The sequence below is a fragment of the Spermophilus citellus genome (genome assembly GCF_964194105.1).
Source record: "Spermophilus citellus genome assembly, chromosome: 10".
NCBI classification, from domain to species: domain Eukaryota; kingdom Metazoa; phylum Chordata; class Mammalia; order Rodentia; family Sciuridae; genus Spermophilus; species Spermophilus citellus.
The window spans coordinates 34,825,355-34,841,322 of record NC_138197.1 but is presented as its reverse complement, the minus strand read 5'-3'; the positions used below and the strand labels follow the sequence as shown (position 1 = coordinate 34,841,322).

The 15,968-nt window shown below is 37.0% G+C and overlaps 1 protein-coding gene across 1 annotated transcript in view; it reads left to right on the top strand.

The window, feature by feature from the left end:
* The window catches only part of LOC308658168 (pregnancy zone protein-like), a gene marked incomplete at both ends in the record, with an annotated part of 70,293 nt that overhangs the window by 15,999 nt on the left and 38,326 nt on the right, over window positions 1-15,968 (top strand). The window contains 2 exons of the mRNA XM_081310783.1: window positions 11,584-11,726; window positions 13,176-13,325. Of these exons, the coding sequence (XP_081166909.1) occupies window positions 11,584-11,726; window positions 13,176-13,325 (293 nt within the window). The remainder of the gene's footprint in view (window positions 1-11,583; window positions 11,727-13,175; window positions 13,326-15,968) is intronic.

Sequence of the window (15,968 nt, the reverse complement as noted above, 5' to 3'; positions counted from 1 at the left end):
CCTGGAGAGATGGAGGCTTCTTTTCCCACATATGGATATTGTGCAGCAAGTCTTTCAGATTTGCTGGGCAATGTCCTTGATCTCTAAATGCCCCATACCCAGATACGCCTCAGGCCTCCCTAAAAATGTGGGTTCCTTTAACTCCTTTATCCCTCCATCATGCTCAGGAGGGACCACTCTGGCTGGTGTTTCGTGTCTGGCTGCTGGTGCTTCAGACTGTGCTGCTGGGGATTTCATCCTTATTTTATTACATCTGACCTCCTGAGTCCTGATCTGCTTTGAATGCCCAGTTTTAAATTCCAGAAAAGTCCCCCACTTTTTTTGTTTGCCCAACTCGCTGAGAAAGCTGCCTGTCTGCTTTCTTGGTTTCAATCCATGCAGCAGCCAAGAAAATGAGTGCCTCTATTCCACCATCTTGAAAACCCCTCAGATACTCTTTTAAGGTAACTAGTTTATTCATTTTAGTTCATCTCTTCTATTTGACACTAAAATAAAAACCTTTTAAAGTCTAAGTACTTCATGAATAAGTTGGGAGAAGGGAACCATAGTTGTTTTGTATTCTAATTTAATCCATGTGAAGGATTAGACCACTGAAGAGAGAACCCATGAACATTGTAGTAATTAAATTTTAACCTAAGGCAAATATTTTGCCAACCTACACCTCACCGCTTAGCTAAATTTAATGACTATTTGAATTTGTTCTGTGTCTAACATTTTCTTTCATTTTTATGATCCCTCTTCCTACCAATTTGGAAAATAAAATCAATTATTATCAAATCAATTATTTATTAGAAAACAATTGTAATTGTATGTTTTAATTGTTATTACTTATGCAATTGCTCTCCATAAAGAATCATTAAAAACCCTCTCTTAGTTAAAGAACAAATTTGTTCACCACTTGTTTAACTTTGACTCTTTTAATTGATCAACTTGGATTGGCTCCCATTGTTATCTTTTTTTTTTAATAAAATCTGGATGTTTTTTATTGCAGAAATGTCATTCAAAGAAAGTTAGAAAACATGTTCAATTAATTAGCTATTATGATCAGGTATCTATGAAAACAGTTATAAATCAGTACTCAATATATGCAATCATTTGCCCATTTCCCAATAATAGTTGCTAGAAGTTTCTGCTTTAACAAGAAATATGAGGGCAAAAAGCAAATCTAGTTCAGGGGTTTATTGTAATATATGTAGGAGAAAAATTGTAGAAACTTAAAGCAAAATAAAATAAAGATAAGGATAAAAAACAGATCCAGGTGGGAATAAGGGATTACAATAGGAAAAAGAAACAATTCTGCACATCTGAAGATGAAGCCTGTCTTATGTGTTAGCAGCAACATTTGTTGTCCTCTTGTTAAGATAATAATTTGCAGAACTATTTAATATATATTATCAATAATATATATTATTATGAGTTTTCCCTATATTTTCTAGCACTATTCTTCTTTTTCTTTTTTATTGATTTTATTTTTTTAAATACATGGCAGTGGAGTGCATTACAATTCTTATTAAACAATTGTTATTAAACACAATTTTTCATATCTCTGTTTGTATATAAAGTATGTTCATACCAATTCATGTCTTCATACATGTACTTTGGATAATGATGCCTATCACATTCCACCATCATTGCTAACCCCCCCCCTCCCTTCTCCTCCCACCCCTCTGCCCTATCTAGAGTTCATCTATTCCTCCCATGCGCTCCCTCCTTACCCCATTATGGGTCAGTCACCTTATATCAGAGAAAACATTCAACATTTGTTTTTTGGGGATTGGCTAACTTCATTTAGTATTATTTTCTCCAATACCATCCATTTACCTGCAAATGCCATGATTTTATTCTCTTTTATTGCAGAGTACTATTCCATTGTGTATATATGCCACATTTTTTTAATCCATTCATTTACTGAAGGGCATCTAGGTTGGTTCCACAGTTTAGCTATTGTGAATTATGCTGCTATAAACATTGATGTGACTGTGTCTCTGTAGTATGCTGTTTTTAAGTCCTTTGGGTATAGATGGAAGAGAGGGATAGCTGGGTCAAATGGGGGTTCCATTACCAGTTTTCCAAGGAATCTCCATACTGCTTTCCAAATTGGCTGCACCAATTTGCAGTTCCACCAGCAATGAATGAGTGTGCCTTTTTCCCCCCACATCCTTGCCAACATTTATCGTTGTTTGTCTTCATAATATTTGCCATTCTTACTGGAGTGAGATGATATCTTAGAGTAGTTTTGATTTGAATTTCTCTAATTTTATTTTTTATTTTGATAGAGATGATGAACATTTCTTCATATATTTGTTAATTGATTGTATATCCAATTCTGAGAAGTATCTGTTCATATCCTTGGCCTATTTGTTGATTGGTTTATTTGGTTTTTTGGTGCTTAGCTTTTTGAGTTCTTTACATACCCTAGAAATTAGTGCTCTATCTGATGTGTGAGGGGTAAAGATTTGCTCCCAAGATGTAGGCTCTCTACTCACTTCACAGATTGTTTCTTTTGCTGAGAAGAAACTTTTTAGTTTGAGTCCATCCCATTTATTGATTCTTGGTTTTAATTCTTGTGCTATAGGAGTCTTATTAAGGAAGTTGGGGCCTAATCCCACATGATGCAGATTAGGGCCTATTTTTTCTTCTATTTAACACTATTCTGTACAGCATCCAAATTCCTCTAATTTCAGAACTACTTTTGAGTCTGTTTAAAATTCAGAATACAATTTTTTTTTTATTGGTTGTTCACAACATTACAAAGGTTTTGACATATCATATTTCATACATTAGATTCAAGTGGGTTATGAAACCCCAATTTTACCCCAAATGCAGATTGCAGAATCACGTCGGTTACACATCCACAATTTTACATAATGCCCTATTAGTAATTGTTGTATTCTGCTACCTTTCCTATCCCCTACTATCCCCCCTCCCCTACCCTCCCATCTTCTCTCTCTACCCCATCTACTGTAATTCATTTCTCTCCTTGTTTATTTTCCCATTCCCCTCACAACCTCTTATATGTAACTTTGCATAGCAATGAGGGTCTCCCTTCATTTCCATGCAATTTCTCTTTTCTCACGCTTTCCCTCCCATCTCATGTCTCTGTTTAATGTTAATCTTTTCTTCCTGCTCTTCCTCCCTGCTCTGTTCATAGTTGCTCTCATTATATCAAAGAAGACATTTGGTATTTGTTTTTTAGGGATGGGCTAGCTTCACTAAGCATAATCTGCTCTAGTGCCATCCATTTCCCTCCAAATTCTATGATTTTGTCATTTTTTATTGCTGCATACTACTCCATTGTGTATAGATACCACATTTTTTTTTATCCATTCATCTATTGAAGGGCATCTGGGTTGGTTCCACAGTCTAGCTATTGTGAATTGTGCTGCTATGAACATCGATGTGGCAGTATCTCTCTAGCATGCTCTTTTAAGGTCTTCAGGGAATAGTCCGAGAAGGGCAATAGCAGGGTCAAATGGTGGTTCCATTCCCAGCTTTCCCAGGAATCTCCAAACTGCTTTCCAAACTGCACCAATTTGCAGTCCCACCAGAAATGTACAAGTGTACCCTTTTCTCCACATCCTCGCCAGCACTTGTTGTTGTTTGACTTCATAGTGGCTGCCAATCTTACTGGAGTGAGACGGTATCTTAGGGTGGTTTTGATTTGCATTTCTCTGACTGTTAGAGATGGTGAGCATTTTTTCATGTACTTGTTGATTGATTGTATATCCTCCTCTGAGAAGTGTCTGTTCAGGTCCTTGGCCCATTTGTTGAGTGGGTTATTTGTTATCTTATTGTCTAATTTTTTGAGTTCTTTGTATACTCTGGATATTAGGGCTCTATCTGAAGTGTGGGGAGTAAAAATTTGTTCCCAGGATGTAGGCTCCCTATTTACCTCTCTTATTGTTTCTCTTGCTGAGAAAAAACTTTTTAGTTTAAGTAAGTCCCATTTGTTGATTCTTGTTATTAACTCTTGTGCTATGGGTGTCCTATTAAGGAATTTGGAGCCCGACCCCACAATATGTAGATCGGAGCCAACTTTTTCTTCTATCAGATGCAGAGTCTCTGATTTGATATCAAGCTCCTTGATCCATTTTGAGTTAACTTTTGTGCATGGCGAGAGAAAGGGATTCAGTTTCATTTTGTTGCATATGGATTTCCAGTTTTCCCAACACCATTTGTTGAAGATGCTATCCTTCCTCCATTGCATGCTTTTAGCCCCTTTATCAAATATAAGATAGTTGTAACTTTGTGGATTAGTCTCTGTGTCCTCTATTCTATACCATTGGTCCACCCGCCTGTTTTGGTACCAGTACCATGCTGTTTTTGTCAATATTGCTCTGTAATATAGTTTGAAATCTGGTATCGCTATACCGCCTGATTCACACTTCCTGCTTAGAATTGCTTTTGCTATTCTGGGTCCTTTATTTTTCCATATGAATTGCATGATTGCTTTATCTATTTCTACAAGAAATGCCGTTGGGAATTTGATTGGCATTGCATTAAACCTATAGAGAACTTTTGGTAATATTGCCATTTTGATAATGTTAGTTCTGCCTATCCATGAACAGGGTATATTTTTCCATCTTCTAAGATCTTCTTCTACTTCTCTCTTTAGGGTTCTGTAGTTTTCATTGTATAAGTCTTTCACCTCTTTTGTTAGGTTGATTCCCAAGTATTTTATTTTTTTTGAGGATATTGTGAATGGAGTGTTTTTCCTCATTTCCATTTCAGAAGTTTTGTCGCTGACATACAGAAATGCCTTTGATTTATGCGTGTTGATTTTATATCCTGCCACTTTGCTGAATTCATTTATTAGTTCTAGTAGTTTCTTTATAGACCCTTTTGGGTCTTCTAGGTATAGAATCATGTCATCTGCAAATAGTGATAATTTAAGTTCTTCTTTTCCTATTTTTATGCCTTTAATTTCTTTCGTCTGTCTAATTGCTCTGGCCAGTGTTTCGAGAACTATATTGAATAGAAGTGGTGATAGAGGGCATCCCTGTCTTGTTCCAGATTTTAGAGGGAATGTCTTTAACTTTTGTCCATTCGAATGATGCTAGCCTGAGGCTTAGCATAGATAGCTTTTACAATGTCAAGGTAACTTCCTGTTATCCCTAGTTTTTCTAATGTTTTGAACATAAAGGGATGCTGAACTTTGTCGAATGCTTTCTCTGCATCTATCGAGATGATCATATGGTTCTTATCTTTAAGTCTATTGATGTGGTGAATAACATTTATTGATTTCCGTATATTGAACCATCCTTGCATCCCAGGGATGAATCCTACTTGATCATGGTGCACAATTGTTTTGATGTGTTTTTGTATTCAATTCGCCAGAATTTTATTGAGGATTTTTGCATCTAGGTTCATTAGAGATATTGGTCTGTAGTTTTCTTTCTTTGAGGTGTCTTTGTCTGGTTTCGGAATCAGGGTGATGTTGGCCTCATAGAATGAATTTGGAAGAGCTCCCTCTTTTTCTATTTCCTGAAATAACTTGAAAAGTATTGGTATTAATTCTTCTTTAAAGGTTTTGTAAAACTCCGCTGTATACCCATCCGGTCCTGGGCTTTTCTTGGTTGGTAGTCTTTTGATGGCTTCTTCAATTTCATCCATTGATATTGGTCTGTTTAAATTGTGTGTATCCTCCTGACTCAGTCTGGGTAAATCATATGACTTAAGAAATTTATCGATGTCTTCACTATCTTCTATTTTGTTGGAATATAGGTTTTCAAAATAATTTCTAATTGTCTTCTGTATTTCTGTAGCATCTGTTGTGATATTGCCTTTTTCATCCCATATGTTAGTAATTTGAGTTCTCTCTCTTCTTCTCTTCATTAGCATGGCTAAAGGTCTGTCGATCTTATTTATTTTTTCGAAGAACCAACTTTTAGTTTTGTTAATTTTTTCAATAGTTTCTTTTGTTTCAATTTCATTGATTTCCGCTCTGATTTTAATTATTTCTTGCCTTCTGCTACATTTGCTGTTGTTTTGCTCTTCCTTTTCTAGGGCTTTGAGATGAAGTGTGAGCTCATTTATTTCTTGGTTTTTTCTTTTTTGAGGAATGACCACCAGGCGATGAATTTTCCTCTTAAAACTGCTTTCATTGTGTCCCATAGATTCCGATATGTTGTGTCTGTATTTTCATTTATCTCTAAGAATGTTTTGATTTCCTCCTTTATGTCTTCTGTAACCCATTGATCATTCAGTAACATATTGTTCATTTTCCATATGATGTAGGATTTTTCCTTCCTTCTTTTATCATTGATTTCCAGTTTCATTCCATTATGATCAGATAAAATGCAAGGTATTATCTCCACCCCTTTATATTTACTGAGGGTTGCCCTGTGGCATAATATATGGTCTATTTTTGAGAAGGATCCATGTGCTGCTGAGAAAAAAGTATATCCATTTGATGATGGTTGATATATTCTATATAAGTAAGTTAAGTCTAGGTTATTGATTGTGATATTGAGTTCTATAGTTTCTTTATTCAATTTTTGTTTGGAGGATCTGTCCAATGGTGAGAGAGGTGTGTTGAAGTCACCCATAATTATTGTGTTGTGGTCTCTTTGATTCTTGAACTTGAGGAAAATTTGTTTTATGAATGTCGCAGCACCATTGTTTGGTGCATAAATATTGATAATTGTTATGTCTTGTTGGTGAATGGTTCCTTTTAACAGTATATAATGACCTTCTTTATCCCTTTTGATTAACTTAGTCTTGAAGTCGATTTTATTCGCTACGAGGATGGCCACCCCTGCTTGCTTACGAGAACTGTGTGCGTGGTATATTTTTTCCCATCCTTTCACCTTCAGCCTGTGTATGTCTTTTCCAATCAGATGTGTCTCCTGGAGGCAGCATATTGTTGGATTTGTTTTTTTAATCCATGATACCAGCCTATGTCGCTTTATTGGGGAGTTTAAGCCATTAACATTCAGAGGTACTATTGATATATGGTTTCAACTTCCATCCATGTTTGATTGTTTATCCTTTTTTTAAAAAAAATTTAGTTTGTTTCTCCGTGATTATCTTTCCCCTCGCCCTCTGTCTTTACTGAGGCACTTCCCACTGATGGTTTTGGTTATTGTTTTTCATTTCTTCCTCGTGTAGTGTTTTGCTCAAAATGCTTTGCAATGCTGGTTTTCTGGCTGCAAATTCTTTTAACTTTTGTTTATCATGAAAGATCTTTATTTCGTTGTCATACCTGAAGCTTAATTTTGCTGGATACAGAATTCTTGGTTGGCATCCATTGTCTTTCAGTGTTTGAAATACATTGTTCCATGACCTTCTTGCTTTCAGTGTCTGTGATGAAAAATCCGTTGTTAACCTTATTGGTTTACCCCTGAATGTAATCTGTCTCCTTTCTCTTGTAGCTTTTAATATTTTCTCTTTGCTCTGTATATTGGATATCTTCATAACAATGTGTCTTGGCATTGGTCTACTGTGATTTTGTGTGCTCGGTGTCCTGTATGCATCTTCAATTTGTATATCTGTTTCCTTTTTTATTTCTGGAAAGTTTTCTGTAATTATTTCATTCAGCAGGTTTCTCATTCCCTTGGTTTGAATCTCTGTACCTTCTTCTATCCTGATGACTCGTAAGTTTGGTTTTTTCATGTTATCCCATAACTCTTGGATGTTTTTCTCGTGATTTTTTACCAGCCTTTCTGAGTTGGCTAGACTCTTTTCAAGATGGTATATTTTGTCTTCATTATCTGACGTTGTGGCTTCTACTTGCTCCACTCTGTTAGTGATACTCTCAATTGAGTTTTTAATTTGGTTTATCGTTTCCTTCATTTCTAGAATTATTGTTTGATTATTTTTTATCTCTATCTCCTGATAAAGATGCTTAACTTCTTCTTTTATCTGTTTATGTAACTCATTCTCAATGTGTTCTTTCGCTGCTTGAATTTGCTGTCTTGTATCCTCTTTAAGGTTCCATTCCATCTGTCGAAGGTGTTCCTTGAGTTCTTTATATGACCATTTTTCTGATGACTCTAGGTCCTCCTGAATATTTAGGCTGTCCTGCATTGTTTGTACTCCTTTTCTTCCTTGCTTTTTGAAGCTGCTCATGTTACTTCTTGTTCTGTTTGACTGCTGAGTTACTGTTTACTCCTATAAATTTATTTGATGCTTGGGAGGAAAGGTATTAGAAGGGAAGGGAAGAAGTCACTAAAGAGAATGAGAGTAAGCAGGTAGAATTCAAGGAAGGGGGGATAAGAGAAATGAAAAGACAAAAGAAGAAAAAATAGGAAATAAAAAAAGAAAAAAAAATTTTTTAAATAATTTTAAAAATTAAAATTAAAATTAGAAGAAAAAAAATTTAAAAAACAATTGTAAAAAAAAATTTAAAAAACAACAAGAAAGAAAAATGAAAATGAAAGAAAAACCCAAATCAAAAAAAAAAACCTAATAAATGCCGTCTTAGAGTTTGATTAACTTCTCTTCCAGTAGGTGGCGCTGTGCCCACCAGGTCAAGTCTCTCCTGTCAGTACGCGGGAACCAATTACTGTGCAGCAGCTCCTCCCAGACTGGGCGAGTCTCCAATCCTGAGTGCCTAGGGCCTCCTCTTGTGTCCAGTCACTTCCTACTTTTCCTCTAGCCAGGCTCCTCTCACCACAATACTGGCTACAGGCCAGGTCTGCTGCTCCCGGGAGCCCTGTTTTCATGAACGACTGGGCTCACTCTTCCAGTTTGCCATTCCCTCAGACCCTAAGTTTGTAGAGCTTGGGGCTGAGAATCCTCAGCGAATTTTACTTGCCCTCCGGTAGCCACTCCCCCATAGCTGGTGCAAGAGACCTCAGCAGTCAGCTCTGGCGGGAGCGGCAGTCCCGCACTGCGGGTCCCGCACCACCTCTGACTCCCTCGGGCTGGCTGTAGCACTCACGGGAGAACTGGGAGGGGCCCTTAAGGTTTCCCCGATGCGTGGAGAGGGAAAGCCAGGGGACCACACACCTGTAGCAGCAGGCTTCAATGAAGTTATCTCTTCCGCCGCAGTCCGGCGACGCCAGCCCTCCGCCACAGTGGTGTCCCCCGCAAACGGCGACAGTTCGCCTCCCCCTGCCGGGCGACCAACACCACGGGCGGGTCCCCACTGTCTCTCTCAAGCCCCGCCTGGAACCTGCGGCCACTACCCACGAAGGCCCGGCAGGCATCCACCTCCGTAGGATGAGAAGGGCTAACCAGCCGCCTCAGCCGGATGGATTAATGCTGAGTCACAGCTGTCTGTCTCAGCTTTTCAGACGCGGCCGCATGGGGCGCGGAGCACGGAGCGGCTTACTCACTTCCCGTCGCCATCTTCCTCTTCTCGCTATTTCGGGATGATGGCGGGGCGCTCGCTCCGCTCCCTCCGGTGTGTCTCAGCCTCGGGCTCCTGTGCCTCGCTCCGCCGCGGCCTTCACAGCCAGCACCGCCCCGGCCGCTCTCTCCGCCCCCGGCGTTCCCGGCTTCTGGCCACACTGCAGCCCGCTCCGTGTCTCTCCGGCTCACGGCTCCAGCGGCGCCCAGGGCCGGGGAGACGACAGCCCCTCTCCGGCAAGTACCGCAGTCCCCGGGCCCCGAGTCCCGGCGGCCACAAACCGACACTTCTAATAAACCTACCAATTCCCGGCAGGACCCCTCTTCACAGAATTTTGCTAGAAGTTCCTCAGTAGGTAGACTGCCGCTGTTCCAAAGGGTCTTTCTGATCCCATTAATGTGGAGACATTGGTATCGCTGCTTCCTTGTCGGCGGCCATGTTGGATCCCCCCGAATACAAATTTTAAATAACAAAGCCTTCACAAATGTCAGTACTGATGGGGTTAATTTCTTTAAATTATTCTTTGCAAAAAAAGATGTCTGTTCTAACTTCTCTTTCTGACCTTATGGCATATCAGTCTACTCTGCTTTCTATGTTTAGCTCAAGTGATGGAAGGGCTGAAATTTCACTCCTTTTAGACATGTAATTTATTTATTTTTCAAGAACAGAACTAAAATTTGATCTGTCCAATTGGACAATGATATGAATGGCACGGCCCTGCCTAAGAGACATCAGAAACTCCATTTCCTCCCAAATTTAGAGTTTTGCTGTATAAGCACCTCACAGTAAACAATGTTAAGTTAAAGTAAAGTTTACATAGGGTTGGGAAAAAATCCCTATTATATACAGAGTTAAACAGTTTTTAACTGAGCATCACCAATAGCAAGGCTTTAAGACACTTTTTAAAACAATAAACTTTATCTGTATATAAATTAAGGTATGCAACATGATGTTATGGAATAATGTAGGTAAAAAATGGTGAGTATAGTGATGCAAATTAACATATTACATTATCTCACCTGGTTGCCCATTTTATTGTGTATGTACCAAGGGCAGCTACAACCTACTCAGCAGAAATCCCAAATACAGTATAATTTTATTGACTATAATACTCATGTTGTACATTAGACTTTTCATCCTAATATAATACTTTATAAATTTTCCTGAAGGATATTTTTAAACTCTTATAGTCCAAAGGGAAAATCAGTTGTAATTTCTCAACAATTATGACATTCTTGTCCTATGATATTTTGAATTTCAACAATGGCTAGAGACTTTGTTGTTCTATGTGTAGTCTAATTGTACCAAAAATACATAACTGGAGAACTTAGAAGCACAGGACTTTGAAGACTTATAGCTAGGTATCTGGGTACAGAATGTGGAGAAGAGGAATGGAGATATGGAACAAATAACAGATTGTCTTCTGCCCTTTTTTTAATATTTATTATTTGGTTGTAGGTGGACACACAATCTTTATTTCATTTTTATGTGGTGCTGAGGATCGAACCCAGTGCCTTATGTGTGCTAGGCGAGCACACTACACTGAGCCACAACCCCAGCCCCTTCTGTTCTTCTTTTGTGAACCAATATTCCAAACTCTTTGTTATCATTAAACAAATTCCCTGGCTTTTTAAATTTATTTTATTCAGATAAATGTGGGTCATAAACTCAAGTCAGCATTGAACCATTCAGAAACTAGAAATATTACATCTGGCCTTTTTTTCCTCTTAGCTAGTCTTAAATTTTAATGTGCTTTTCGAAGTGTAACTGAGTATCATTTAACACTTCTGATAGACAAACATTAATAGGACTTGTAAGAGATTAAAACTGCAATGAAAAGTCAAATATCTACATTTTCTCTTAGGAAGTCTAATGGCCATGAATTTCTTCATATTCTGAGATTTTTAAAAGTCACATATTTGAAAAATACATGTTATCAATTTTAGCACTATATTTAAGTTGAAAATCACCTCTAGTCTGAAGTCTAAATAAAATGGTCTCCATTTATCATGCATATATGGAGCAACTTGAAACTATTAATATTTAAGTTGATTTAGGCATCAGGTGGAAAATCAGATGAAGAAAGATGTAAGTGAAAGGAATTTTGTTAATTTAGTCTACAATTGAAGTCATGAGGGAGACATCAGCCTATTAATATCACCAAATAACTACAACAATATTTAAAGAGATTAAGCCACTGAATGCATAGACACAGTTCTGAAGTGGGTGAAACCAAGCAACAGTTGGTCTAAACCACCACCATGTTTCCCACTCTCTCCATGCTCCAGTGAAAGGCAGTTTTTTCCTGTCCCTCTCTGTGGAATTGGATATCGCTCCCATTGCACGAGTGTTCCTCTTTACCATTTTACCAGATGGAGAAGTTATTGGAGATTCTGAGCATTTTGAGATTGAAAATTGCTTAGCCAACAAGGTAAGTGATTCAATATAAAATGATAAGAACACAAATAAATGATACTACCATCAATTTTACCCCAAAGAAAACTGGGCCCAGAAGAGTGAAGTGAGTTGTTCAGTGGTTCCCAATAAGTTAATGGCAGAGTCAAAACTTCAGGCTTCAACTATAGCACTTTTTAAATTACTACCACATGGGCTGGGGATGTGGCTCAAGCGGTAGCGCGCTCGCCTGGGATGCGTGCGGCCCGGGTTCGATCCTCAGCACCACATACCAACAAAGATGTTGTGTCCGCCGAGAACTAAAAAATAAATATTAAAAATTCTCTCTCTCTCTCTCTCTCTCTCTCTCTCTCTCTCTCTCTCTCTCCTCTCTCACTCTCTCTTTAAAAAAAAAATAAAAATAAAAAAAATAAATTACTACCACATACAATATAATTCATTTTTGTATCAGCTCTATGCTGACTCCATTATATGCATATATAAGATTAAGACTCAGAAGTTCCAAACAGCTGTAGGACAAATAAAAATAACTAGAGACACCTTTCATATACCAGAAGCATTGATGGGCTTCTAAAATTCAAACAAGCTATCTATCTTTGTGATATCAAATTTAATGTCTTGGGACAAGACTGATATATTGAATAAACATTTTCTTCACAATAGCTAAGCTATGAAACCAACCTAGGTGTCCTTCAACAGATATATTGATAAAGAAAATGTGATGTGTATGTATTTACATATATATGTGTGTAAAGACACACAATAGAATATTACTTATCCATAAAAAAGAATGAAATTATGGCATTTGCCAGTAAATGAATAAAACTGGAGACTATTAGGCTAAGTGAAGTAAGCCAATCTCAAAGGCTGAATGTTCTCTCCGATATGAAAATGAACATCCAATGGGGGAGGGTGATAGAAGTTCACTGGATTAGACAAAGGGGAATGAAGAAAAGGAAAGGTAGATGGGAATAGGAAAGACAGAGGAATGAATTGGACATAACTTTCCTACGTTCATATATGAATACACAACCAGTGAAACTCCACATCATATACAGTAACAAGAATGGGATCCTAATTAGAATAAGTCATACTCTATGAATGTAAAATTTGTCAAAATACACTCTACTGTCATGTACATCTAAAAATAACAACAACAACAAAACCAAACCTTTGGTCAAATTTAAATGATGTGGTTATATTTCAAAAAGTTGGCATTTCTCCAAGGACTCCTGTTCCCTGAACATTCTAGAGCCTACCTGAATTAAATAAATGTAATTGACAGTGAGAAAAAAATAATAAACTTTTTCAATAAACAATGAGGAAAAGATGTGAAAAGAGGTCCTCAACTGACAGTCCTGACGAGGTCATATATAGCTGAATGTAAGGATGACTGAAGAAACGCATGTAAAGACATGATTAAATCAAGAAACTGGCTTTTTTGACCTTTCTTTCAATTTCACAGGTGGATTTGAGCTTCAGCCCAGCACAAACTCTTCCAGCCTCACATGCCCACCTGAGAATCACAGCTTCTCCTCAGTCCCTCTGCGCCATCCGTGCTGTGGACCAAAGTGTACTGCTCATGAGGCCTGAAGCTGAGCTCTCTGCATCCTCGGTGAGTTCCAGTCAAGAGTTCAGGGATCAGCAAGGATCCTGAAAAGGGCTCAGAGCAAGAGAAGCCTTTATTGAAAGTAAAATGTGATAATAAAGGTACCTACCACTTGAGTAGTCCTTGATAGTCTCTCCCTGTCCCACATAGGAGTTGTTCTCACTTACTTTTCCAAATCCCAGAAAATAAGTAATAGCCCCATTTTAAGATGACAAGACTAAGAGTTGGAGCAGTTGTGATATTTGTGCAAGATTACCCAGAAGTAAGTGGCATAACTGAGATGTGATTCTGAAACTCTGCCTGCAAGTTTTGATTCTTCCTATGGTAGTCTATTCTAAGCTAGTACTTTCAGCATGTATTAAAGGAATTTAGTCTCTTCTCAATATTTCTATTCTTCTATTTCTGTAAGGAATCAAATCTAATGTCTTCATTTTAATGTCTTCAATAATCTTCATGAAAGCTACATTTTGTTAAGATTCCTCACTTATGAGACAGTCATGCTCAAAAAGGAGAATGGATTAATGAGTTGCTAAAAGTATTAGATAATATGATTTCTGTCTAAATAAAATAATTTTGGTCTCAGGAATAAATAAGCTTGCTACAAAATTAATATTTGAAAGCATTAGGGAAGTCATGTACCTTCTAACAGATCCATTCATGTCTCCATGTTCCTTGGGATCTGTGAAAATGCTAATAAGTAATTCACAATTATTTTCAATTTTTTAAAAATGTCCTACTGCATCTTTGTTAACAACACTGATTTCACTAAAATTTTGATTTTCTGCTTTTTTTCTGTAATTATAATGATTCATGGTATTAACTCCTGACATGTCATGCTTATATATTTATTATCTTATCATTGTTGTTGGTAATGTTTCAAGCCCACTATGTGCTGGATCTCTTGCAGGAGCAGAGGAAAAAGAAATAAATGTATCACAGTCCTTGTCCTTACAGAACTGTCATTATTGAGGGGTAATACCTAAAAGACTATATGTGACTCAGAAAGATGGTTAATACCATTTGGAAGAAATACTGACAAATAAATAGTTTTTCAAAGAACGATTACCAAATGAAGGGACATTTTTAGAAACTACATCTCCCAAGTTTTAAATATAAAACTAGGTTATTTATATTTTGAAAATTTTCAGCATAATGTGAAAAAAATTTGTGAGTTCATCATTATCAAAAAGTTATGGTAGACCAGTGTAACTCCACATTATGTTCAGGCACAAGAATGGGATTCTAATTAGAATAATTTATACTCTATGTATGTATAATATGTCAAAATACATTCTACTGTCATGTATATCTTAAAAAAACAAATTTTTTAAAGTTATACTAAATTTTATGGCTTTAACTACCTCATGAATCAACATTTAAAAGGACTGATTAATATGACTGGAGGGGAATTATTGCTATTTTTCTATGCTGGGAGGTAAATCGGTAATATTAAAGTTTATTTTGTGTTTGTTCTAGTTTCTGCTTCATATATATGAATTTTTTAAAAATATTTATTTTTTTAGTTGTATTTGGACACAATACCTTTATTTTATTTATTTTTTGTGGTGCTGAGGATCAAACCCAGGGCCCAGCTCATGCTAGGCAAACATTCTACGACTGAGCCACAATCCTAGTCCCTAATATATATGAATTTTAAACCTGTGAAGTAACTATACCAAATATACTTGTCCTATTTTTATTCATCCAAATTAATGTCCTTCAGCATGAAGCACATAACCAAAGTTCTTCTCTACCTCAGTATTTTAATAGTTCAAAATACTTCCTCATTAAAAAAAATATCACACTGAAGAGCAGTTATATTTCTCTACTTAATTATAAGAGTTAATCTGAAAAAGGGAATTTTTTTCTCTGAGTGTTTTCTTTGGAAACACACCTAATTTTTTTACACTTCCTATTTATGGTAGTCTATTCTAAGCTATTATTTTCAGCATGTATTAAGGGAATTTAGTCTCTTCTCAATATTTATATTTACCCTGTTTAGTCATATAAATTTAGTGGTTGTTTTGGTTGCATACAAAGTTTTGAGTGTTATGGAGGTGAGAAGGTATCATAAACATAAATGGAGATTTCAGCTTTTTAAGTTATAGAAATATTGAAGCTTACTTTCTTTGAATAATAATTTAGAAAACATTGGTCTGTCCAATATAGATAATGCATGCTTACTTAAGTGCCTATCTAATTCTTCTACTGGAAAATAAAGATAAACAGGCAAAGAAATATAAGCTATTAGCTATCTACTGTTGCATAACACTTTTCCCAAAACTTAGTGAACGAACACAGTAAACTTCTACTATCTCATGCAGTTTCTGTGAGTCAGGAATTTAGAGCAGCTTATCTAGGTGGCTCTGGCTTGTGATCTGTCATACGATTATGATTAACATGTTGATCAGAGCTGCATTCTTGCAAAGATTGACTGAATTTGGGAGATCTGCTTCCAAGACTGGTTTTTCATGTTACTGTCAGGACGGCTCAGTTTCTCACCTCAAAGACTTCATATTGCCAGAGATTTCCGGCAGGGCAAGTGATCCAAGAGAGCTAAAAAGCTCTTGGCCTAGCCTTGGAAGTTGTATACTATCATTTCCATAATATCTAATACAAGTCAGCCCTATACTTCATGAGACAAACACT